At 39.9% G+C, this 27,125-nt stretch overlaps 1 protein-coding gene across 2 annotated transcripts in view; it reads left to right on the forward strand.

Moving 5' to 3' along the window:
* tbck (TBC1 domain containing kinase) overlaps positions 1 to 27,125 on the forward strand; it is a 57,573-nt gene that overhangs the window by 14,920 nt on the left and 15,528 nt on the right. For both annotated transcript variants that reach the window (XM_004549422.5, XM_023155118.3), the window contains exons 21-23: positions 715 to 751; positions 5,690 to 5,851; positions 17,842 to 18,014. In XM_004549422.5, the coding sequence (XP_004549479.2) occupies positions 715 to 751; positions 5,690 to 5,851; positions 17,842 to 18,014 (372 nt within the window). The remainder of the gene's footprint in view (positions 1 to 714; positions 752 to 5,689; positions 5,852 to 17,841; positions 18,015 to 27,125) is intronic.

Genomic DNA, 27,125 nt, shown 5'->3' on the forward strand with positions numbered 1-27,125 from the left:
TTGCCTTTTCTTTTTATGGTACAGTAGATGGCCCTGTCCTTTGGCCCCTCAGTGTGGTGATGTCATCCTGTAAACTTAGCAGAAAAAAGTCCAAGAGTAATGTTTCTACCTCTGTGTTTGACCGTGGGGATTGTGTTTTTTGGGTCATACTCAGCATTTTTCTTCCTCCCAGCAAGTCAGGATGAGTTGATGCAAAAGAGCTCGATTTTGGTTTCATCTGGTCCCAGCCCTATTCTCCCAAGTCTTCTGTAAATCATTTAAATTTCTTCCATTTCTGAATAATTGGACCAGCATTTGTCAGCTTCTCTCCAAGCTTTTTTCTGATGGTCTTTGTGCAGGTTCACAGTCTTGTCCCTGACGTCCTTTGACAGTTCTTTGGTCTTACCCACGAAATGAATTGTTTGGACAGGTGTACTTACATATAACAACTTATCTATAATTGAATAATCGATCAATCGATTGTAATCTGTGTGCAATATGGGCACACAACCTGTGGCAGCCAAAATTCATGCTGTTATGTGTTATTTCTGGATTTTTAGTTGACATTCTGTCTCTCTCCATTAAAATGAAACTACCATAAAACTTAAAGACTGTTTATTACCATGTGTGTGTGAGCAAACTTAAAAATTCAGGAGGGGATCATATTATTATTTTCCCCAATGTATAAGTTATGCTTATGTCATCATCTTTTTTCTCTTTTCTTTTTCCGCACAGCTTTATGCTATTCCCTGGTTCCTAACAATGTTTACACGTAAGTACTCTTTTTTTTTTTTTTTTTTTTTTCACCCACAATGCCCTGGCTTGATGTGGCACTGAGTGTAATCAAAAACTTTCACAGGATATTTGAAGTCAGCTTTTCGTCTGAGTGCAAATAAAAAGGACTGAAAAGGTCATTGGCTCAAATTTCGAGTTCTGTAGGTTTTTTTTAAATTTATTTTGGTCATGGTGACCTTTACTATCGCTGCTAATTAATTCCAGTCCTGTAGGGAAAGAACAGAGTCGCTCAGTCCGGCATCAGCTGAGATGTTGACCGGCACAGCTTCTTCTTTTTTTTTTTTAATTTTGTATTTATCCGGATAAATAGTAAAAAATCCAACTTGTGACCAACAAGATAAATCAGCTGCTCAAATGTGTGTTGTATTCAAAGCGAGAAAAGAACAAAAAACACATATTCTGATGAAAACTATCAACCACTGCTGGCTTTATTCAGAACTTTCAATTTCATCTCACATGAGGGGAGTTCAGTTATTACTTAGTAATTTATAACATGAAACATGACAGCTCACAGTTCAGGTGCAGTTGTTTTGCTGAGCTGGGTTTGCAGTGAATCTATAAAATCTGCCAGAGAAAGGACCTGATTTACTTGAGTACATTTTTTTCAGCCTGCACAAAGTAAAGTCATTTAATAATGAAATAGAACGTCGGAATAAATAATAAAGTAATTGCCCAGAATGTATAAAATCCATACTAACGATCTGAAGTTACAACTGCAATTCTGCCTGTCTGTGTAAAGAATACAAACTTGCTAAATAAACATCCAGCTTTGCTTGAAGTATTTCATGAAATAAAGATAAAATAGCCAGTTAGAGTGACGACTGTTTGGAAAAGTATTGATTAGAGTGCATGAATTTAAAGCGATCAATAATACATTTGTACATGAAGGCCTTGAAAATATTTTAGAGGTGATATGAGACAGAGGAAAGAATACAGTATGTGGTAGAACACGGGTAGGATGTGGCAAACAAAATCAATCCCAGGCGCTCGACTCCAGGATGATAAAAATAAAAATCCTTTAATGAATATGGATTTGAAAAATGATAAAAAATGCATTAACAATTATTGGCATGCTTGCCTCCCTCAAGAGAACCTTGAGGAGAGCATGATGCTTTTTTAAAAAAAACTCTTCTATATTTATTAATGGTATCTCTACGTTGTTTTGGTGGGCTGGATTTGGATTTTGTATAATCCATCTTACCTCTGAGTTTCTTCCAGTTTTAAGGGCACCAAGGATGCAGGTGGTAGAGTAAAAAAACAAAACAAGAATCTAACCTCCCTAATAGGACTGTTCGATATAACGATATATATCGGATGACAATATAAAAACGTCTATCGTTTCATTTTACGCTATCGTTTGTTTCGTGGTGTCGCAAAATAAACTGTTTACAGCAATATTTTTTCATCGTTTTGATGGTCACTGCAGTGGCTATATTAATTTCTTAAACTTCTCTCTTTCTCTTATATTTAATTAACTACAGATCATATTTGTATCAGTGAATATTATTACAGAAGAATCTGACTTCCTTATACCAGATTCTATAGACACTTAACACTGTACGGTTCTGCTACCCAACGATATGAGGACAGTGTAACACACACTAGAGTTGTTGGGCCTACCACATGAGGAAGGCAACTGAAACACACTCCTGTCCTTCACAGCTTAAAACAATATGAGGACATGACGACTGAACACGTGTAGAGTTCACATTCCTGACTTCTAACTTCTCCTGCTGTTGTCAATAAAAGCTCTAAACCCAACACTGATGTACAGCCATCTATTTCCCCAGAAATTAAATCATGTAAACTGATCAGCGGGAGCTTATTTTGACAAAAACATGTGTAAAACGACAAAAATATCAAATTTTGTCAGGATCAAGCTGATGCTTTAAGGGAAAGTTTGGACTAACAAATGGTATAGACAATTACTTTATCCTAATGCTAATGTTGGTTTTGGTTAACTTCGACTAAAACTGATTGTTTTAGTACAATTAAAGTGCATTTCATTTATGCACTAGGCCCAACTGACACATATACTTGATGCCAAATACAAAAAAATAATGTGTAACCTGTTGGAAGAATGAAGTGGGTGTGTCACTCACCAATTGGTCTGAAGGAGGTTGAGGCAGGACCTCGGCACTTGGTGTCTGCAACAAAAGACAACAATATAACGTCAGAAACATTCTCTAATATAAATCCCGACGATTTAATATAACCACACTACTGACGGACATGCGCCTATTTTTATGCGTTGTCGTTAGCAACAACGACGGTAACACCATCGCGATTCCGCTTGTTTATGTTCCACATAAACCTTTCACAATAAAGCTCAAGCTCCTGTTTAGACTTTTCAAAATAAACGGAATCACGTGAAAGAGAAGATTATTTACGGATGAGAAATAAAAAAGAGCCACCAGGTGCTAAAAAGTAAACCTTAGACTCAAACGTTAGAACAGGCTTTTCCCCGCAGCACGCCGTGTAATAAATACTCACAAAGAAAACGGCGGCCGTTACAACTTGTGTCTAAAAATGTATCGTTTCATGCATCTGGTAAAACACTCGACTCCAGCTACATGACGCGCAGCTGAAAACACTTCCCGCAAGTCGAGCTGCCCGAGATTCACAGAATTTACAGAAAATGTTACATTTTTGTGATTTATATCGTTATCGGGACGATAAAATTCTTATATATCGGGATATGAGATTTTGGTCATATCGCACAGCCCTACTTCCTAAAGAATCAAAAACATCAGAAACAATGTCTGAGGAGCTTGGGGACATCTACTGTCTCCTCTGGTCACTATGACAAGGGTGTGTACTTACTGTGCATACACTGCAAGCATGGATAAATATGCAAAGGACACCACCTAAGAAACGTTATTTGCTAATAGTTTGCTAATGCTTTTAACACATCTGGCCCTTCTGTACACACAAACACAAGATTAAGTCACTTTCTTTAAGGTCAAACCCTTGTTAGTCACTACATGCGCTTCCCTGAAAAACAAAGCAACTAATCGTCCACTTTCTGTTCAGACCAGCTCACACATGCCCGAAGATGTGTTATACTGTATGCATTAGTATGTATGGGCATTATTTCAGAAAAGGGTCCTGAAGTGCTAATTTGGACCGAGATCGTTTAAAATTAATATGAAAGTCATATTACTGCAGATGTGGCCTTATAAACTTGTACTTTGAGACGGTTGGAAAGTTATTATAGTCTTAAAATTTTTGATAGTGCTGATCTGGATGTTTTTGAAGTTGGCCTCATGATAAAGGGGCCTTTGTAAAACTTCAACAAGTACAGAGAAGGTGAAAACTCACTTTCTGATGTACTTCAAAAGAAATGCATAACTTATCAACCAGTGAACTACTGCCAAATGATTGGAGTCTTATTAGCCTTTTGGGATGATCTAGATGTAGATATTTAGATCAGCAATATTAAGCATTAGATTAAAAGGAAAAGAAAATGTTCATAAAAATCATTTTTAGTGTAAAATTAGCAGGTTGCAGTCTTCACAGTGATGCAGGTGGTTGGCAGATATCTTTGTGTTTTAGTTGTGATATGTATGCTTCCTTTACCGGTGTAGCATCAAACATATATATTATTATCATCATTATTATTAAAGGGACATTTTTTCAAACATTTTTGTGGGGGGTGGGGATTTGGCATGCTCCCAGCATGAGGTTTGTCAGCGGATGGCAGCATTACACTTTGATCCTTTCACTGAGTGCAGGTATAGCGCAGAAAAAAGATCATATTAACAGGGGCCCAAAATTAAATGATATGCAATTAACCTGTTTCCCTCTAGGCAAACCGTCATTTACAGCAACTGTTTTAATAACTTGCTACCTTGTCGATATAAATTTTGATCGTTACACTAGAGCTGTGGTAGTGTGCAGACTGTTACAGACATTACACAACTTGTAATTTACACTAATTGAAGCCAGATTAGTCTGCATGTGCACTATCCACTGATGTTTTTGAACCCTTCACCTTGCTCGGTGATACATCTTCAGTTAAAACCACACACACAGAGACCAGTTCTGGTGTGGGAAGTGTGAGTTGTGACCCTTTTAACCCTTATCCTCCCCCTGAGGCTGTGTGTGTGAGTCCAGTATTCACGAGGTGTGCCCTTCTGACTGCTAATGTCCCCGATCCAATATGAGACAAGGTTGGAGGGTCATCTTCCATTCACACACAGACACACTGACTGTCACTCACATGCACCGGCCAACTCGGCTGACTGCTAATGCGGTGCAGATCCTCCGAGGCATTTTCACAGCTCTCACCACAGTCACATTTTGCCCACACACACACACGCATGTCAGCTTGCCTAGTATCCACCTTAACAAACCCCCGAGATGATATAAACAGGTGGACAATGCTGGTTCCCATGCATAAATCTATACAGAAGGGAAACCTTAAATTTTAAAACACTGAGAGTAATGTGACTGAAATAATAACTGCTCTGAGACGTATTATCAGGATGTGGTTTTATTTGGCTTGGAATAACCTGTGCAGGTTTCTTGCTCTAAAGCTCCTCAGCCCCCTGATGTTCTTCCTGTCATTTTTCCACAACAACACCCACCTTGAAACATTTTTCCAGCTGCCTCCCCCACATCAAATATCCCTCCAGGCAGCACTGACAGTGCACAGTTTTGTTTAGTGAGCTCCCCGTTTTAAACCCATAAAGCCATGTTAAGTAAACGCACTGTGCACATGCAAATTATCCTCATTATACACAAACTGATTATCTATTTCTCACTGTGTGCATGCTACATGGTATTGTCCCATTTGCAGGATCCCATTGAGCATCTCTGGAGGCATGTTTCTTTTCAGGCACTCTCATATTCACTTACTTTGTAAAATCTTGTCTTTGTTGTGTTTTTTTTTTTTTATGTACCCACAATACAGATGTTTTTCCACTGCACAAGATCTTCCACCTGTGGGACACATTGCTCCTGGGTAACTCCTCATTCCCATTCTGTATTGGCGTAGCTATATTGCAGCAACTCAGGGACCGCCTATTGGCTAATGGCTTCAATGAATGCATCCTGCTCTTCTCCGACCTGCCAGGTAAGAACATCATCTGGTATGCACATCCGTGTATTTACACAGACTTTCCCTATTCCCTCTTTACAATTCTGTTCCATACAAGTGTTACTTAATTACCTACAGCCAAACAGTATATATGAGAGTTTCCCGAAAAGCTTTAAAATCTCTCATGTAAGCAAAGAAAAGTCAAACAAAAACACTTTTTTTCTGCCTTTTTTAAAATCTCACTCGAAGTGTTTCCATCTTAAAGAAGCGTGCATTTCTAGGAGGCAGTTTCTCAGAGTACTTATGTGCGCTCATGTGTCTGAGTTAATGATATCCTCAAAGCAGACAGCTCTGCACTCTTATACAGACATACTCGCTGCTTGATGTGCCGCGCTCTGCTCTGCATCTACTGAACAGTCAATTGCTGCGCCCTGGAATTAGTCTGCTCGCAGCCTGTTTGCTTCTTCATCATTTACATCATCTTCATTCAGAGTTTAAACTCTTTTTGTCTTAGCATCTCTTGTATGATATCATTAAATGAGCAATTGCAAAATTCCAGGTAGATACAAACAAATAAAGTCAGCGATAGCGATGTGAGAGTAGCATGTTGCCTGAGGCCCCTTCCTTCTTTGAGAAAGCAAAGAGACAGACATATTTACTGAAATGCAAAAAAAAGAACAAAAGGCAAAAGAATTAGGAATTGAATGCATACACCTGCACGTGGACAGACATTTCAAATTCGTTAATACCTCATTACACCACCTAAGCACCATTGTCAGTGCAGCAGCAAGAATGAGACATAGGAGGAGGAAATATTGAAAAGTCGGGATGGCAAATACTTAGTCTTTTAACTTTGCAGTATCGTTGTTAATCCCTGCAGATTTCAGTGTTTTACAGACAAAAGAAGCAATTCCAACTCCTTTCTTGTACGAAGCAGGAGGAGGGCCAACAAATCAGGGAGGAATTAAGCGGGTTTGTTCTGTTCATACAGGCTTAATGGATATGCATACTTATTAACCATGTTGGTTAAATGTATTCAATTCTTTTCACAGACTCACTCCAGGTCAGAGTTATAAATGTGTTATGGGCAGACAGTGACAGAGTGCATTTGGGATTTTGCTGTTTCCGTTGACTGCATGTTGCCGTACAGTGACGAGTCCTAACAGTGTCTCTGATTATGCATCCACTTTACTGCTCCTTTTCACTTTCACAAAGCGATTACTTAGCAAAGTATCGGTGACATAAAGTCAGCAAGCGGCATTCTTAATGCATGTCTTCAGAATATAAGTTTCACCTGGGGGATAGCTCAAACAATTTCCTTTAAAACTATATTTCCAAATGGTGCTTAGCCCTTTTTTTTCTTGCTGAAAGGCAAAATGACTTTGGGATTAAAAACAAACAAACAATAGAGACAGGAACAATTTGTCCAAAAGGGACACTGGAGCTGACTGTAAACTGAGCCCCATCTTCTACAAACTTTAGTGGTTGCAATACGTCATTGTTTTACTGCCCGAGTCCAGGAGATTCATGTGATTGAGGCAGAAGGCAAAAGGAGATCCAGTTCTCCTTATAAAGGTAAAATATGTTGGCCTAGAGCTGCAGTCAGCTTCTCTGACAAGATTTCCTTGGAGTTGTTTCTCCTGCCAGCTTGTTTCTGTATATCACTGCCAGCCCCATTAGCGCAGCCTGTGTATACCTAGGTAGTTACAGTGTAGTATCTGGCACTCACTCTAAACTATATTAGGACTGAAATCTAGGCTGCTGCATGACCTCAAACAGGACTTGTTTACTTAAGCTTCGAGCCACAATCTGGTCCCTACTCACAATAGTTTTATATACATTACAAAGACAGACTCCTAAGTTCTGCACACTTCAGCACAATATTTATCACCTCTAAGACAGCATGGGTCTATCTTCAATGGATTTATTGTTCTTTCTTTAGCCCCACAGTAGTGTGGCTTTTGAGATGCCATTGTGGGTCTGTCAGTCCACCGTAATGGTCAAGACTGTGATATTTCAACATGATGAATCCTTCTAACTTTGGTGCTTTGTCTCTACTAACCCCACTATCAGGTTAAAATTTCACTGCTTTAAAGCTTCAAACCTCTCATTTGTGAAAAATCCCCATTAAACTTGTCTGTGCTTTTAGGGGGAGGTTATCAAATGTTAGTGCAGTCCAGTGCAAAAGCCAGCAATCATCATATCTTTATATTTTACCATACCACACCACGTTATTTAAAAAGCACTCAAAGTAAACAACAGCAGGACTGACTAAAAAAAACAAAACCCAAAACACAACATAAAAGACAAATACAGACCAGACAGTAAAAAGATACGGGGACATATAAGAACTGTAGACGTTAACAATAAAGGCGTACATAAAAAGTGAAATAAAGTCACAGTCAACATCTCACAGTGGGTCGAAAGGCAAGAAATAGAAGGGTGTTTGTAAGCGAGATTTAAAGACAGAAGTGAAGGAGCTTGCCTGATGTCGTTTCACAGCTGCAAAAACTCTTTCACCTCTTAATTTGCTGTCCATCTTTGGAACAAGTACAAGCATCTGGTGTACAGTGTGTCTTTAACAGCAGTGTACCAAAATACTTTAGCATGTTAGCATTTAATTCAAAGCAAGTCCAGCATTGTAGGCTGCTGCAAACAAAGTATTTGTACAAAGACTGCAGTATTATTTCAGAGGAAGCTACAATAAATTCAAAATTTAGTCTCTTGAGCAACAAAAACTGAATTCTTAACATTTATGAATCATAGTGCAGAATATGTGATGGTCTATTCCCTGGTTTCAAGTGTGTTAGCAGGTTGAAAAGTTGACTGCTATCAGCTCTGACAGCAAGTGATGACACAGTGCAGGACACATTGAGCTTCCTATTTTGTAAGAATGAAAACTGCAGCTAAATAATTGTTATGATAAATCATCACAACATCAAAGGAGGTTTTAGTTTTTACTTCAGAAATACAATAACAAGTGATTTATAGATGTGAGCATTTAAATCATACATTTTATGAACGTGTAAAATATAGTAAATAGCATAGAGGGAAATGCAGAGAACATGAACAGAAACAAAGGCTTAGCGTTATGTTTGAAGTTCTTTAATAGTGCTTCTCAGCAATTGATGAAAAAAATATGGTTTTGAAGGTCAGTGTGTGCTTTCCCTCACCACGTTCATGTTCATGAAAGCGCACGCACACGTGCACGCACACACACGCACACATAGTGAGTTATGGTAGACATCCTGTGATTTGTGTACCGCACCTGCTCCATTCTGCCATCAGGCGTGCAGAATTGATGTCCTCATACAACTGAAGCTCACATTCATTTGTTTCAGAGCAGAGTCCACATGCGTCACATTTTTGTAACTACAGGAGCTGCATGTATGGAGGCAGAAAATATATACCATGCTGCTGGCTGGACATTATAAGAGAAGACAAATAGTCTGTCCAGCTTCTGCAGCACACACGGAAGGATAAATTACAGAATCGTTTGGATGCAGTATCGAATATTACATATTTTACTGCATATGTTTAAACTCTCTTAGATATTAGATTAATTTAAATAACTTCAGGCTGAACCATCATGCAGTTTACTGAAAGCTACTTTGCAGCATTCGTGTAATCTCCACTTCACTGATTTCTGTTCATTTTGTTAATTTTAGCTTGTGCATGATGGAAGCCTATACTTAGTGGTCATGACTATGACTGTGAACCCAGAGAGCTTACATTACACATATGACTTATTCTGAGATTCAGTGAGTTGGATGAACATTGGAGAGATCTATAAGCAGACTTGACATTTAGTTGTGAAATTTAAAAAAAAAAGTCTTCTGCCTTTCTGTTCAAATACGCAGCTACCAGAATAAAAATTAACAGTCAAGATAATATTGCAAGACAGTAGCCCTTAAATGGTTCAGACACACTCCTCTCTTTTCCTCTTTCTTGGTAGTAAATAGGAGTAGAGACATTAATTCTCAGTGACAAGCCTATTATGCATGACACAGGAAGTCTGTAGTTGTAAATTTTCCAACAAAGAAGGGAGGTCTAGATTCAAAGAAAAATCTGTCATGTTTTCAAGTATTCATGATGTCAGTTAAATCATGTGGTGTGTATTGTAAGTCATCTTCATACATGCAAATACAGACTTATCTCCACAAAACGCCTGTTTGAGTCTCCAGATTAAAAAAAGACAAAGGGATAAAGGACCCTAAATAGTTTTCTTTTAAGTGTTGTGAATGATTTAACTGAGTAGGTATATATCAGAGTATAACATAACATGTGAAATAGGTGACCTGCTGTGCAACATTTAGACTCGGAGCGGGACATTGATCTCAGCTTCCCATTTGTTTGCAATTAATCGGATTCTGTGATTCCCATTTGATTAGTCTCGTATCCTCAGGTAATCTATAAAACTCTGTCCTGTTTGGAGACATCATTGATTCACAATGGCCCAGAGAGGCTCCCCAGCTGAAGGGGGAACCGTGTGTCTACTGATGATGCAGAGGCATTTGCCTTCACGGGACATTAGCATTTGCTTCAATGAGCCGAGATGGGCACAGAACTGATGAGCTCTACTTATAGATGTTTAGCTCTGAGAAAAACAACCATGACTTACTGAAACTGCTTATGGAAACACAGCACAGACAGACACCTTGAACTTTAGTAGAAGGAGATGTAGAGGATGGAAAAAACAATGTCTCTAGGACAAATTTGCCATGTTACAAATTACATTTTCATTTACATTTTAGGATGAGCCCAATCGCCTGATGTGGAGCTATTTAAAATAGTATAAAAAAAATGAAAAGGTGGTACTGGATAGTAAGTAAAGTATCTTAATGGATGTACATCTGAATTTATGGATGAGGAATCCTGCTGAAAGTTACGTTTCCTAGACGTACTTTCAGCATGGATAAGTTTCTATGTGAGTTACCAACGCTACTTATTTAATTTTAGAACCAAAAATAAAATAAATAATGCTGTTATATAATTTTGTTCCAACTGGTACCAGTATGCAATTAGCAGCCCACAGACTGACAGGCTGTGGGCAGCTAGTCGGTTTGTATAAAAACTTCATGCTGTAAAAATAAGTCAGATTTAAAATAAAAATAAAAAAATTGTCCCACTTACATGATTAACTAGCTGGATAATTTTGAAGGCTGTGACTTCTCAGAAAACATAGATTATAGTATATTTAAAACATAAACAAAAAAACATTAAAGAATATGCTGCATTGTAGCTTATGTGAACATGCGTTGGCTATATTTACCGGTACACTTTGGTAGTTGGACTCCATTTTTAAAATTCAAAACTGCCCTAAATCTTCATGCCATAGATTCAACAAGGGGTTGTAAACATTCCTTGTAGATTTTGGTGCATATTGACGTGAAAGGATCACACAGTTGCTGCAGATTTATCAGCTGCACATCCATAATGTGAACCTCCCGTTCCACCACATCCCAAAGGTGCTCTATTGGACTGAGATCTGGTGACAGTGGAGGTCATTTGAGTACAGTGAACTCATTGTCATGATCAAGAAACCAGTTTGAGATGATTTGGGCTTTGTGACATGGCATAGTATCCTCCTGGGAGCAGCCATCAGAAGTTGGTTAGACTGTGGTCATTAAGGGATGAACATGATCATCAACACCACTCAGGTGGCAGGTAACAAGTGGTTATTTGAGTTATTTTTGCCTTCCCAGATGGAAGTTGTCTGCCCATTCTCATCTGGCCTCTGGTACCATAAAGCCAGAGAACTGCTGCTCACTGGATATCTTTTTTATTTTTTGGACTATGCTCTGTAAACACTAGAGAGGATTGTGTGGGAAAATGCAGCAGACCGGCAGTTTCTGAAATACTCAGACCAGCACGTCTAGGAACAACAACAATGCTACATTTGAAGTGACTTAAACCACCTTTGTTCCCTATTCTGATACTCACTATGAACTTCTGCAGATCAGCTCAACCATGTCTACATGATGAAATTGAGTTGGTGCACTGTAATTGGCTAATTTGATAGTTGCATTAATAAACCAATCAGCAATATCTGAGCCACTGTCTTTCACTGCTTTTCTTTTGTCTCAATATTTCTGTGTGTCAAGTGCAGCCTGACTTTGTAGCCACAATTGCAATTGATTCATTTGATTCATTCAAAACTAAACATTTTTATACCTTGTTTAGATTTGATTTTCTAATTTTCTAGACTTCTAAAAGTCTAAGAAAAGAAATCAAGGCTTTACTTCTCAAAAGTATTTCTTCTGTTTTCAGCCAAATATCTCAGACAGATTGATTCACAAGAAGCAACAGTGCAATCAAACCATTTGAAGAATCCTTCTCATTCTTGTGACACAACTTGGAGTGAGCTCACTTGTTTGCAGGATATTATTGTCAATACTGAGCTGTCTTTACAAGATAGGCACTTCTATAACTCTTCTAAATCTAATACTGAATAATACCAGTAATACTGAACACTTCAGATCAGCTAAGATTGATTTCTTAGTGCGAGATGGTGGGTAAGTAGTGACATATATTGACTGGGTAAAGAAATAATTATGCAAACTTTCCAATAATGATATCTGAACAACTTACAGCTATATACTCACAGTGTAAATCATGGACCTAAGCAACTGCTATAAGTGTACATTAAGTAATCACAATAATAAACTACACTACTTCACTATTGTGTAGATGTCATTGCACTACCAGAAGAGCTCTGACCCATCCATCCATCCATCCATCCATTTTCATCCGCTTTGTCCGGGGCCGGGTCGCGGGGGCAGCAGCCTAAGCAGCGGCTCTGACCCATCAGGCATAAACAGAAAGCCTCTGGAGGCTTGCCTTTGGTGTGATTATTTATATGAGCGTGAGGCCCTCTGGAATCATGTTACATTTTAAGAACAAAAATAGTTCATGACAACCCAATCTTTGATTTCTGTAAATGGTAAGTGGCCTGTATTTGTATTGGGCTTTTACTTAGTCCCTATGGACGCCAAAGCGTTTTACACTACATTCAGTCATCCACCCATTTACACACTGGTGATGGCAAGCTACATTGTAGCCATAGCTGCCCTGGGGTGCACTGACAGAGGCGAAGCTGCCGGACACTGGCACCACTGGGCCCTCTGACCACCACCAGTGGTCAGGGGGCCCAAGGACACAACGGGGCTCGAACCGGCAACCTTCCGATTAGAAGGTTAGAAGACGAACTGCCAACTCTTGAGCCACGATCGCCCCACTGTATTCTGCAAACATTATGAATAAGTTTTGATGCAGGATTCACAGATACAGTCAACCAATATCTCAGTTTAAATTGTATACTGAGATATTGGTTACTGATAATAACGAACAAGTGAACATTTTGATGTGTTAGAAACAGGAGAAATGGGCAAGTACAAGGATTTGAGCGAGTTTTGCAAGGGCCTAATTGTGATGGCTAGTTGACTGGGTCAGCATCTATCAAAAGTGATCCGAGAAAGGAACAGTGGTGAACTAAATTTCAAATTCAAATTCAAATTTTATTTGTCACGTACACAGTCATACACAGTACGATATGTAGTGAAATGCTTGGACAACTGCTCGTGACCTAAAGAGAACAAAAAAAGGAAAAGGCTATGAATAAGATAGGAAATAAATATGAAAAATTAAAAAGGGTAAATTTAACTAGGAAGGAATAAAATATAAATTAAGGTTAAAAATGAAATAACTGTACAACACAAATTAGAATGAAGGGTAAATTTAACTGGGAAGAATAAGATAAAGATAAATATATAAATTAAAGTTGAAAATAAAATAACTGTACAACAAAATACACAATACACAATATAGAACTATATAAGAATGTATGAAGAAATCTAAATATAAATAAATATATACACAATAACAGCAGCTGTACAAGTATTAACCGGAAATGAAGAATATAGTGACCAGTGTTGTGCAAAACCAAAGTCCAGAAAGTCCAGTGTGTGTGTAAGAACCATATGTGTGGGTCAGTACTGTGTGGTGGTGTGATTGAGAGACCGTATCGCCTGCGGGAAGAAGCTCCTCCTCAGTCTCTCTGTGTTGGTCTTCAGGGAGCGGAATCGCTTTCCTGACCTCAACAGAGAGAACAGTCTGTTGTTGGGATGGCTGAGGTCCTTCACGATCTTCCTGGCCTTGGTCCAGCACCGCCTGCTGTAGATTGAGTGCAGGTCAGGGAGCTCGGAGCGGATGGTGCGCTCAGCTGACCGCACAACCCTCTGTAGAGCTCGTCTGTCCTGCATGGTGCTGTTCCCGAACCAGGTTAAGATGTTTCCCACCAGGATGCTCTCTATGGTGCACGAGTAAAAGTTCCTGAGCACCTTGGAGGGCAGTTGGAAGTCTCTCAAGCGTCTGAGGTGGTAGAGACGCTGTCGGGCCTTTTTCACCACGGTGTTGATGTGACAGGACCATGACAGGTCCTGCGTGATGTGAACTCCGAGGTATTTGAAGCTGTCCACTCTCTCCACTGGGCACTCGTTGATGACGGGGGTCTGGTAGTTCCTCTCCTGCTTAGTGCTGAAGTCCACTATCAGCTCCTTTGTCTTACTGACGTTTAGAAGGAGGTTGTTCCTCTGGCACCAGTTCTCCAGATTCCTAATCTCCTTCACGTAGGCCGTCTCGTTGTTATCAGAGATCAGGCCCACCACGACGGTGTCGTCAGCAAACTTGATGATGGTGGTGGAGCTGGTAGTGGCCACACAGTCATATGTGTACAAAGAGTACAGCAGGGGGCTCAGAACACACCCCTGGGGGGCTCCAGTGCTGAGAGTGGTGGAGGCTGAGACATGTCCGCCCATCCTTACTGCCTGTGGTCTGCCAGTTAGGAAGTTGGAGATCCACTGACACATAGATGAGCTGAGTCCCAGATGCTCCAGCTTGGTGGTGAGTGTGGAGGGAATTATGGTATTAAATGCAGAGCTGTAGTCTATGAAGAGCATTTTAACATAATTCCCCCTTCTAGTGTCCAAGTGAGTGAGTGATGTGTGGAGGAGATGAGAGATGGCATCGTCTGTGGAACGATTTGGACGGTAAGCGAACTGTAGTGGGTCCAGTGTGTCTGGTAGTGAAGAAATGATGAAGTCTCTGACCAGGCGTTCAAAGCACTTCATCACTACTGAGGTGAGGGCTACAGGGCGATAGTCATTGAGAGAAGCAGGGTGGGGTTTCTTCGGGACAGGAACAATGATGGACTCTTTGAAGCATGTGGGGATCACCGACTGAGATAAAGAGATGTTGAATATCTCAGTGAACACAGGAGCTAGCTGGTATGCGCAGTCTCTTAGGATACGACCTGGGATGCCGTCTGGTCCTGCTGCTTTCCTGGTGTTCACTCTCTTGAAGGCTCTCCTTACTTCATGCTCGGAGATGACGAGCACGTTTCCGGTGCTGGCAGTATCTTCCTGTCTGCAGCCGTTAGCGCCGCTAACACTAGCATTGTTGGAGACCTTAGCTGCAGCCTCGAAGCGAGCATAGAAAGTGTTCAGCTCGTCTGCCAGAGTCACGGCCGCGTTCGTCATACCGGTTGTTGGTGCTTTATAGTCCGTTATTGTCCTTAGTCCCCGCCACAGGCTCCTAGAGTCACTCTGTTGGAGTTGTGACTCTAGTTTCCTCCCGTAGCGCTGCTTCGCCTCTTTCACCGCCCTCCGCACGTTATATGACGCGGCTTTGTACGGGTCCATGTCCCCCGTCATGAGTCCCTAGCGACAGTGTCATTGGTGAACGTGGAGAGCGAAGGCATCAAGTTGGACGGCTGTGTGTGTGTGCATTGCTTACTTGGGGACTACCTGGGCTGCACTGGGATTCATCATTTCATCAATTTCATAGTGTGTTCGTTACAACATAATGGGTTGAAACAAATGCTCTATACTTCTTTGAAATGACTGGTCTCTCATCTTCATGCTTGTAAGTTCCATCTTACATTAGCTATCGTCCAATTCCAAAAGGCCTTTGAGTTGCTCTTAACTAATCATGCTACTCTTCCATTTGTGGCAACAAGTCACAGCCCACACTCAACACCTATACATAATTACATAAATGTAATTTCTTCTGACAAAAAAGAAAAATTGACTTCTTAACAAAATTGGCTGTGTGAAAATGCCCCAGCTGAGCCCAGGGCTTATTAAAGCAGCTATCAATCTCCTCTTCTTCATTTCTGCCTCTTTTAGTAGCAGGAGTGATTGGATGCAGCATTCATAGCTCTAGGGAGGGAAAATGCATTTCCCAGAACTGCCTGCAAGCCTGTCTGTGAGGAATCTCAGACCTCGAGCATTTTTTTTCTCACCAGAATGGACCTTGTAACTGAGTTTCTGAGGTGCTAGCCCAGGAGAGCTAACAACCCCCTAACCTTGACACTGCGGCGGGACAGATGAGGGGAAAAGATATATCTTGTATATAGTTTCACTTGAGCCTTGGCCAGGTGCAGGTCATAGCAAGGAGTGCTCATTAGCCAGTCTTGCTTATTAGCCACGGAAAAGAGGGGTGAAAAAGAGAGGCTGTCAGTGTAAGAGATTGCAAGGGAAAGAATTCCTAATTTATCCAAATCCTTGGCTAATCCAGTGACTCCCTGTTCCCTAATCCTCTCTATTCTCAACACAAGAAGCAGAAAGGGTTTATAATAGTACAGAGGCATCGGGAGGAAGAGTAGAAATTTTGCTAGACAAGAGCTCAGATGAGAAGCGGCTGCTAGACGATGGGCAGTTATTATCTGAAGGAGCCACTGGCGCTGCTGGATGACTACTTAAGACTATTAATGGCAGCAAAATGCCAAGGTCAAACTGCTCACTTCTTTGACCAAACCTCCCACACTACATTTACATAATCTCTCAGGCTTTATATGTGAGTTGAGAGAAAGAACCACTTATTTTTTTAAATAATTCATTCATATTCTTACAAAGGAGTTAAACAGTTTGCTTAAATAAGATGTTGGTGTTAACTTAGAATGCAGAAATTAGCAGTTCTTTGATTTGTTTTACATGTAATGCTTAACTTACTACTATTAATAAGGCAAGTACTACAAACATTCATGTTTTCTCAGGCTGAGTATAGTAAAGCTTTGGCATTTTATTTAGCAGTGATATTTATATTCTAAATGGGGTTTTTTTGCCAATTGCCCAGTTTAAGACCTGCAGAACTACACAGAATTTCCAATAGTGTCAAATATAGTGATTCTATAATAATAAGCTAAATAGAACTTAGAACCTTTTTATTGTCATTGTGCATTTGCCTTCACAAGGAAATTAGGTACCAAGACCACAAAAGTGTGAAGTACAGAAAACAATATACAAAGAAGAAAAACAATTTAAGTACAACAATAGAAGTACACTATATACACAGTGTATGAGTTACAGAAACATTCTGGGGGGGTATGTACAAGGGCAATAATATAATATAATAAATAGGGTGGAAGGGCTATGGCCATTAAGGATGGGGATGGTAATTGCACATCTGCTAGAATATTGCACAGAAACCAAAATATTGCACAGAAAAAGGAAGGACCAAAATATTTCACAGGGAATGGCAGCAACAGAGTCAATTGCAGCGACAGAATAAAGTCTGTTCACACTCTTAATTTGCATTAATGGTTCTGACAGGCGGTAGAAGCTGTTCTTTAGTTTATTGGTTTTGCACCTGATGGATCTGCACCTTTTTCCGAAGGGCAGGACAACATTAGAGTAAAATATGAATAATTTACTATGATACGTGTTATTTATGTTAGCCATGTGTCACGATGCTCTGTCCTAGAGCCTGACAGAGCAGCTTAGTAGCTAAGTACTGCAAAAAAAAAAATGCATTGATCATGATTAGGCTGCATGTATACATCAGCAGTTCTTTGGCTAGCTGGGTGAGCATAAAGAATATATGATTTTTCTTATATAAAATCCATCAGAAAGTATATGAAGAGTACTCTGTTGTTCAAAAGTATATTACTCTTTGACTGGGAGGGCCTCATGCACTGACAAGTAACATTTTTTTAATATTGTTTGTCTCCTGTTATTTGTGGTGTGCAGAAATTGACATTGAGCGCTGTGTCCGTGAGTCCATCAGCCTGTTCTGCTGGACCCCAAAGAGTGCAACATACCGACAACATGCTCAGCCTCCAAAGGTTGCGGGCGACAATGGCTTTGCGAAAACGTCAACATACTACTCGTCTGACTACCAGGACATGCCCAAAACAGACCTGGTGAGTTTTACTCTCATACACATAAATTGCAAGGGGGACAAAAGGTCTAAATTTAAAGTTGCCTAGCAACTGCCTAGCAATTGACTAACTTAAATGTTTTTAACCTTGATGTACCTACAATACCTTAAGGCAGAGCTTCCCAAAGCGTGGGGCCCGGCCCCTAGGGGGTAGGGGTGCAACGATACACAAAATTCACGGTTCGGTTCGGTTCGATACTTTGGTGTCACGGTTCGATATTTTTTCGATACAAAAAAAAATGTTCATGCCTTTTTAATTTGTCATTTATTAAAATTATAAATATATATTTTAACTCAAAAGTACAGTTTTTAAATTTTACCCTAACCCTTGTGCGCGTTTTTTATTTTGACAGCGAATGCGCACCTGCGGACCACTTATGTGCAGCCCTGGTTATTTAGCTCGTCATATTGCAGCCACAGAAATTCTTTTGTCCATGAAACCATAAAGCTGCACTTTCTTTTTGCCTTATAGTCTGATTTGTCATAACTTCTCCGTTTTGTGGTAAGCTTTTCTTTGGCTGTCACTTCTTCACCCCGACCTGTCTTATTTGGCTCAGCAGAACTAAAATATATATCGTGCTGCTTTTACACGCGCACTCACATAAGCTCAGCGATTCTCTGCGCGATCAACCTCTCACATGTTTAAGCTTGCTGCGGGAGATTTCACTTGTCATGTTTGCATAGTAAGCTAACGATTAATAAGACGATGTCAGAGGAATTGGTGCACAAATTTTCATCACTCACAGATCAGTGCTGTCGCTCTCTATACACAGTTCGCACGATTGCAAAGTGAAAGCAAAAAGCAAGCGCAAATTCAAACGCGATTTCAATATGTCACATATTGACAGTGGCTCACCGATGCCAATGACATAATTACCCAGCTACATTTCTGAAAGAATGCAAAAGCATTGACATATATTTTTCCTTCCTACAATAGCCCGACGGGCAGGGAAGAGATAGATTTTGGTAGCCCGACTGAAAAAATCGCTAGCTCCAGGACGTCGGGCTAGCGATATTGCAAGCCCTGTATCTGATTGAGGAATCACTCATCTTTGGAAAAGAGAGTTTATTACAGAGAAATGTCTCTTTCCAAAATAAAAGCTATACTATCCGCTTCTTCTGGGCTATATTCTCAGCAGCATAAGGAGAATCATGTGCTAACAGCTGTCTAAATGACTCGGCTAAAGTTAGTAGCACGCTTGTTGTTTTTGTCTTTGCACTAGGATGATGTCGGCGTAAATGTGCAGTCATATTCGTTGTGTTCCCACTAGTGCTTTCAGGTTAATCTCGTTGAAATGACCTTAACGCCACAACACGGCAAATCTCCGTTAACGAGCTACCGCCGATCGCCCCGTGCATGGGGCTAGACGGCCAACACGTTAACGAGCTAACTACGCTAACACACTAGCTCCCACCCATGTAATTGAGCATTGCACGGCACATCCAACATACTGTTTTACTTTAGTCCATGACTCGCTTACCTTCAGGGTCATACGTCACATGAAAACCAAAATAATTCCAAACGCCAGATCTGAATGGGGGAGGTCCATGTTGCAAGGAGAGCTTAACTTCTGTCTTGCTAGCTTGCCCTGCGCTCTTCCTTCTGACGATGCTGTCTGTGTTGAGCGCTCAGTGGATCTGCGCTCAACAGTGCAGCCTAGGCGGAGTAGTCGAACGCAGATTCACTGAGCGCTCAACACAGACAGCATCGTCAGAAGGAAAGTTGATAAAATAAATTACAAATGTTGTATTGTTCGATACATATGCGTACCGAACCGAAAGCACTGTATCGAACGGTTCAATATCGATACGAATATCGTTGCACCCCTACTGGGGGGGGGGGGGGGGGGGGGTGCAGAGCCATCGCAGGGGGGGGTATGAAAAGGAAAACAAAAACAAAAACGCTTGGACACTGCTACGGAGCGGCCACACAAACGCAAAGTAGGAGATGAAGCATCGCTGAATATGTTTCCAAACCAACTTCATTTTAAGCCAAAGACTAGAAAATCTGGTGAAGCATGTTTTCCCTTTGGTTTCACCTGCACAAGTGCCAAGGTAGGTCTCCCCTGCAGAATTGGTTTTCCCTTCGTCGGGAGCAGCGCTGGGCTGTTTAAATCACGGACAAACAGGATCCCACATTCTTGATTTTTAGTTCAGAAACAGTTGTTGTAACGACTAACTACTCCTGACATTTTGGAGATGTTAGCTCTTTGTACAGTAAAGTTAGAGCGGGATCCAAATAACATCAGGCCGTTTCTGCCACGATTTGTTCCCCCGGTTCAAATCACAGACAAACAGTATCCTACAGTTGTTTTTGAACCCATTTTGCACAGAGAGGCATTATTTTGAAAAATGTATTGATAGCAATGTTGAATATTATTACACAGGAAAAAAACAACTGCACATAAAATAATCACAACGTGATGCCTCTGCCTTTCTAAATAGAGGGACAGTAACTGCGTGTATATGTAAGCGTGTAAAACCTGCAGATAGTCAGATTAACAGTATTTTGTCTCTATCTGCCATTCTGCAATTTATCTCATGTAAACAATAACGTGGCGCACAGCGTGACGTGAAAAAAGGCACATACCTTTGACGTTGCATGACGAACTCTGTATTCCTCGTCCACACGTAAACGCAAAAAATCTCCGTTTTTGGTGATTCGAAACGCCGTTTACATGTGGACGAAACAGCTGCGTTTTCAAAAATACCCCTGTAGTTATGGAAGTAGCGCAAATTAGTTAGTAGGCCTAGTTTATTTTATTACTACCTCTAATTTATTGCTGATTACTTGTATTTGCTTAATTGTTTACTAAATGTTTGACATGTGAAATAATCCGCAGTGGAGCAAAATATGGGTGTGTGTGGTTGGAGGATGTGTTCGTGCGTGCACGCGGGCGTGCGCCCGGGGGCACAAACATTTTTCTTGTAAAACAAAGGGGGGCCTCGCAAAAAAGGGCATGTACTAATTAATTAAATTAATCGCATCCCCTGTGTCTGCTCATTTGCTGCCTTGTTAAGTTAATTTTGTAATAAAATACTAATAATACAGAAAATGTCTCATGGTAAAAATTATGTAAATGTAATTATATAAGAAGAGACAGACTAACAATCTGCTTCAGTGATATATTGAGTAATATTATTTTTGTAGTAATAGGTCAAAATCAGTGTATGACTTGTACTTTTATCTGCAGTGTAATTAGACTGTGAGTTAGATTTTACTTGTGAAAAACTTTTCTATGTTTCTATGATTCTTGCTACTTCCACACTGCATGAGAAACTAAACTGACTCACTAACTCAACATCAGTTGTCTTAACTAATCAGGATGTGATAATAGAGAAGCAAAATGACTCCAGCTGACCTTTTAACAAGAGTTGGGGAAATTGTTCACCCCACACTCACGCACACTGGCATACTTTGTAGCCCATGTTGTGTTTAAGTTGCAGACCAGCGAACCATCCTTTTTTTAATCATTACTGTCCGCTCTGTGACATTAATGTAAAGGTTATCCTGTGAAATATAAAAAACATTATAATAATGTTTAAATTTTTCTATTTCCCAGACTAAGATTAAATAATTGGTATATTTCTTTATTATTTTCAGCTGTTGTTTTTTTTTCTTTATTTTGTTGTTCTTTCGTTTTGCTTTATTGTGAGACAATCATAGGATGCAGGTTTTCTTTATATTTTGCACATCATTTTAAGCAACTTGGTTCCCGACATGAACTTATCTTACCAGCACTGACAAATAGTAACATTTTGGCTACAGTGACTCAAACGGCAGTAGAGCAGTTTGACACTGAGCCTGAACCTCTCAGTCATGTCCATGCTTTTTTGCCTCTACACCTTGGACATGAAGTTGGAGCTCTTGCCTTTGGTGTGATTTTTCATATCAACTGCAAGGCCCTCTGGAATTATTTTAAGATCAGAAAGAGTTCATGACAACCCAATCTTTGATATCCAGATTCTCCCAAAGTTATGAATACATTTTGATGCATGATTCACAACAGCTTTTTTATAGGATTCCTTTTAAAATGTTGTTACAAACTGTCTTGCAGTATTTACTTATTGGGCAAAACATGACCATTGATGGGTGAAGTGAACAACACTGATTATCTCTGCATTATGGTACCTGTTTGTGAGTGGAATATATTAGGTAGTAGGTAAAGATTTAGTCAAAAATTGATGTGTTAGAAGCAGGAAAAAAGGCAAACGGAAGGATTTGACCAAACTGGAAAAGGGCCAAACTGGGATGGCTAGACTACTGGTGCATCTTCAAAACTGTGGCTGTTTTGGTGTCTTACCAGTTTGCAATGGTCTATTAATAGCGTTCCAAGGAAGGAACAGTGGTGAAACCGTGATCTAGAATCTGAGAAATGTGCTGGACAAACAACTCTGATCCATGGAGGTCCCGACTTGCAAACACGACTTAAAAGTTCTGTTGCTAACATCTTAGTGCCAGATACCACTACACACCTTCAGTGGTCTAATGTAGTCCATTCCTCGATGAACCAAGGTTGTTTGGGAAGCAAAAGGGAGACCAACACAATATTAGGCTCAAACGAAACTCTTTCACTTTACCCAGGAGCATGTGCTATATGTTATTTTTCTTCTTGGATATAGGAAAACACAGGTATGGATAATTAACATGAAACATATGCACTTTAATATTTTATTACAGTTGTCTGATTGCTTGTTAATAGAAGTTTCTAATTAGTCAATCACATGACAGCAATAGTGCATTTAGACATGCAGACAAGGTCAACCTGCTGGAGTTCAAAATGAAGATCAGAATGGGGAAGAAAAGTGGCTTAAGTGATTTTAATCATGGCATAGTTGTTGAAGCTAGACAGGCTGTTCTGAGAAAGAGAAAATATCCAGCTAGCAGCAGTTCTCTGGCCAGAGGAAAATAGGCAGACTACTTCCAGCTGATAATGCAAATAAGCACTCGTTACAACCAGAAGATCATCTCTGAAAATACGACAAATGACATCAAACCTTGGAACAGATGGGTACAGTAGCAGAAGACCACATCGAGTGCAATTCCTGTCAGAACAGGAAGCTAAGGCTAAAATTCACACATGTTCACCAAAATAAATAAATAATAAATTAAAAAATTTACTCAGCAGATTAGGAAACATTTTGCCAATTTCTGCTGCCACATTAGGGTGGTAGGGTCAGAATATGGTGTAAACATCATCCAAGGAGGGCTCCATCATGTTCTGAAGGCAAAAGAGAATCCAACTTGGTACTAGTACAGTGTTCCCAACAAAGTGGCCAGTGAGCGTATACCAGTCGTGTTCACCATAAAAAGTGTTGATGCTTTTCTGACGAGTGTTTATTGATGTGATCCTGTGTTTCACGTGGGTCTTTTGTCTTTGTTTAGTATTTGTGGAGCAATCCTGTTTGCCTTTCACACATGAATGCATCATGTCCAGAAAGCTCACAAACATTCTTGTCAGCCCTATCTGCTGTGTGCCCAAGTGATTGCTCTAATCTTTCACATTCAGCCCAGGCTCATTTGTATGGGTGGTGGCATTGATCTGTGACCGCATCTACGCGTACCCCACCTCTTGCTCTGAAAACATTCAGGCGTGAGTGCATTGTGTTGAAATGTCACTCTCATAAATGAAGGGACTGCTAACACTTTGAGTACATGCCAAACCAAGTTTACAGTCTGAATGGAGGGAAGTTCAAGCCCAAATCTCTTCCAAATCCAAAGTAAAACTCTTAAAATCTAATAAAAATGATGCATGCAGTCAGTTTGGCAGTTTCCTGGTTGTAACCTGCAGTTCCAAATATGATTTTCTCTGTTGCCCTCTTTTTTCTTTTTTTTTTAGTAAGAGAGCAGGAGGCTCTGTCAGCAGTTTCTCAGCCCTCATAGTGAACAGACATCCATCTCACTCGACAGCTGCTGTCCAGTCAGCTTGGTCTGAGTGACTGAATAGGGGAAAACAAGCTCTACTTCTCTTCTCACACAGTTTCCTGAGGTTACTTTCTAACTGGGCCACTGTTGACACATACTTTTCAACTTCTCAAGCTGAGGAAAATTAAATTTCTATTGGTATTATTATTATTATTATTATTGGACTTATGCAAAAGTTTCATTAATAGTGAATGTCACTGCAGACTCAGAACTTTGCTGTGCACTTAACAACTTTAAGGAAGTTTAGATTATGAAACAATTAGAAATGTGGATGTTGCAATCAGTTGTTGACAAATTATGTTATGTCTAAATTTTGACCTTCAGTGCTGCAGCATTAGCACATAAACTAAGTTGGTAGTTGTTAGGCAGGTGGTCATAATGCATTATGTCTGGTCGGGTCAGTTGTTAAAGTGCACGTCTAGATGTGTCAGCACAAATAGCGCAATAGTAATGATGGCAACTGCTGTGTCGCCAAAATTCAAACAGGAATTACGTGAGAAGCTGGAAAGTTTCCGTTTTAAAATCTTCTGAGTGTGTGTGTGTATGTGTGTGTCTGCTCTGTTGGGTATTTGTTGTCAGCGTTTTTCTCAGATCATGACCTCAATTATGCCTGTCTTTTCTTTGTCTGAGTGCAGACTTTGCAGATGAAATGAGATTCTCTTTTCGAAATTATGCTCAAACACCACAGACTGTCGGTTGATATGTGAGCATCCCAGCACAGTAATAATCATGTTCAGTCAAGGCACTCACTGACCTTGTCATCAAGCTTTCTCCAAGATGTACAACGCTGCTGTTCTGAAGTGAGTATATTAAGCGGCGGTGCGAGGGTGGGGTGGGCGTTGGCGTTTCCTTGTTTGTTTTCTCCAGCCTTGTACCATAACTGTTAGAGGATAGATGAGCATGAAAATCCAGTGCTGAAGTTTTCCTGTGGCTCAGGTTTAGGCTCATCACTGCCAGGCCAGTGAAATGCCAAAGTGTCATTAAGCCATTCTTGGATGCCTCACATTGCTCACTGTGACATTTAACTCACAGTGTGGTTCATCAGCCCAAACCAAAGACGGGCTCCATATTAATTTCTATTTCTGCCACTGTATTGTATGTCTGTATGTCTGGATATACAGCAGTATTGTCAGGCTAAGGTTTCATTCAGTCGCTTCCATTTTTTTTTTTTTTTTTTTTTGGGGGGGGGAATGATTATCGAAGACCAAACCACATTTTCTAAAGTTAACTCCAACCCTCTCTGAAGAACAGAAAGTGTCTTGTTACGATACACAGCAATTTGGGCGCTCATTGTGACGTGCACAGGAGAGTTTAGCATTGTTGGGTTGTCATAGCTACAGGTCTGCAATCTTCTCTGAATTATAAAGCCTATGCTTAAAGGGCATTTTAATCCAGTGACTAATCTTTAAAAATCATTCCTTAAAAGCAGACTCTGTCCTTTCACTACTTTTTTTCTGTACTTTTTGTTTATTATGTTTTAGACAGTTTTGCTCTTTTGCAATCTTGCCTCGGTACACCAGGGCAGTGAATTTTCAGCTGTCAGCAAGACTTTCAGCTTGAATTTAAGGGGTTTAACAAACGTTCTGGATTAACTGTTTAGGGATTACAGCCATTTTTGTGCATAGACCCCATTTAGGGGCAATCTGCATGTGGTGAATAAAGCCTTGATTGATTGATTGATTGATTGTAGATGCTCAAATATTATTGGAAAGTTGACTGGCAAGCAGTTTAATGGTCATAGCAGGTGAGGCATCTTCCCTTAGCATTTCATTACAAATTAAGCAGATTAAAGATTGTTGATTCCACATACTGACCTTGCGTTTGATTCCTTTTCACTGGAACTCATAATCTGAGATCCAAAGAGATGTTGATAAAAGTAAAGAAAACCATTATTAGGCTGAAAACCTCAAATAAACCTATCAGAGAGATAGCAAAAACTTTAAGAGTGATCAAATGAAAAATGTGGACCATTATTAAAAAGAATGAATACACTAGAGAGAGACATCAAAACCACTGAAAGACCACAAAAGATCACTAAAGTGCATAATGGCAGAATTATTTCCAGAATAACAACTTCACAACATCTGAGTTAAGAAAACAGTTGAGGAGTTAAACATAACATTAACATCTGCACTCTATATTGTCCCGTCTTCCTTCTCCCCCCTGAACCAGTTATTAACCTCTGTCTCTCTCCCACAGCATGTCTTTATCCTGTCTTCCCTCTCTCACCCCAACTGGTCACAGCAGATGGCCCCTCCCTGAGCCTGGTTCTGCCGGAGGTTTCTTCCTGTTAAAAGGGAGTTTTTCCTTCCCACTGTCGCCAAGGTGCTTGCTCATAGGGGGTCATATGATTGTTGGGTTTTTCTCTATATGTACTATTGTAGGGTCCACCTTACAATATGTGATTTGGCGCTGTATAAAATTTGATTGAATTTTTTTAAATTATTATTAATCCTTTATTTATCCAGGTAAAAATCTCATTGAGATTAAAAATCTCATTTACAAGAGAGACCTGGCATCATATCAACAAAAGTCACATACCACATAGGTATATAACATTTAAAACAAATACAATATCCCATACAAACATGTGTAAAATATACAATAACAGATCAAATTAAGAGTACATTAAAAACAATCACACTGAGTAAAAGAGCTGTTCTCTCGTTCCTTTAAGACAGACTTAAACTCTCCCAAGGTAACCAATTCTGATAATTTCAGTTCCTTCTGCAGATTATTCCAGGAAGCAGGGGCAGCGTATTTAAAAGCCCTTTTGCCCAATTCTGTTCTGATTTTTGGGACAATCAATTGTATGATTTTGTTCGAACGAAGGTTGTATTGGTTGTGGTTTTTACACATATAAACACATAAATAAGATGGAACCAGCCCAAGGAGAGATTTATAGATAAAAATCAACCAATGGGAGAGTCTACGAATATGCAAAGATAGACATTTAGTAGCAGCATACAAAGAACAATGATGTACACGACTTCCATAGCCAGTAATAAAACGTAAAGCACAATGGTACACAGTATCCAACCTCTTTAGGTATTGGGCAGGTGCATTCATAAAAAGCAGGTCACCATAATCCAATAAAGGTAAAAAGGTTGCACGAATCAAATGTTTTCTCACTTGGAGGGAGAAACAGGATTGGTTTCTAAAAAAGTA

This window comes from Maylandia zebra, linkage group LG6, assembly GCF_041146795.1.
Source record: "Maylandia zebra isolate NMK-2024a linkage group LG6, Mzebra_GT3a, whole genome shotgun sequence".
NCBI classification, from domain to species: domain Eukaryota; kingdom Metazoa; phylum Chordata; class Actinopteri; order Cichliformes; family Cichlidae; genus Maylandia; species Maylandia zebra.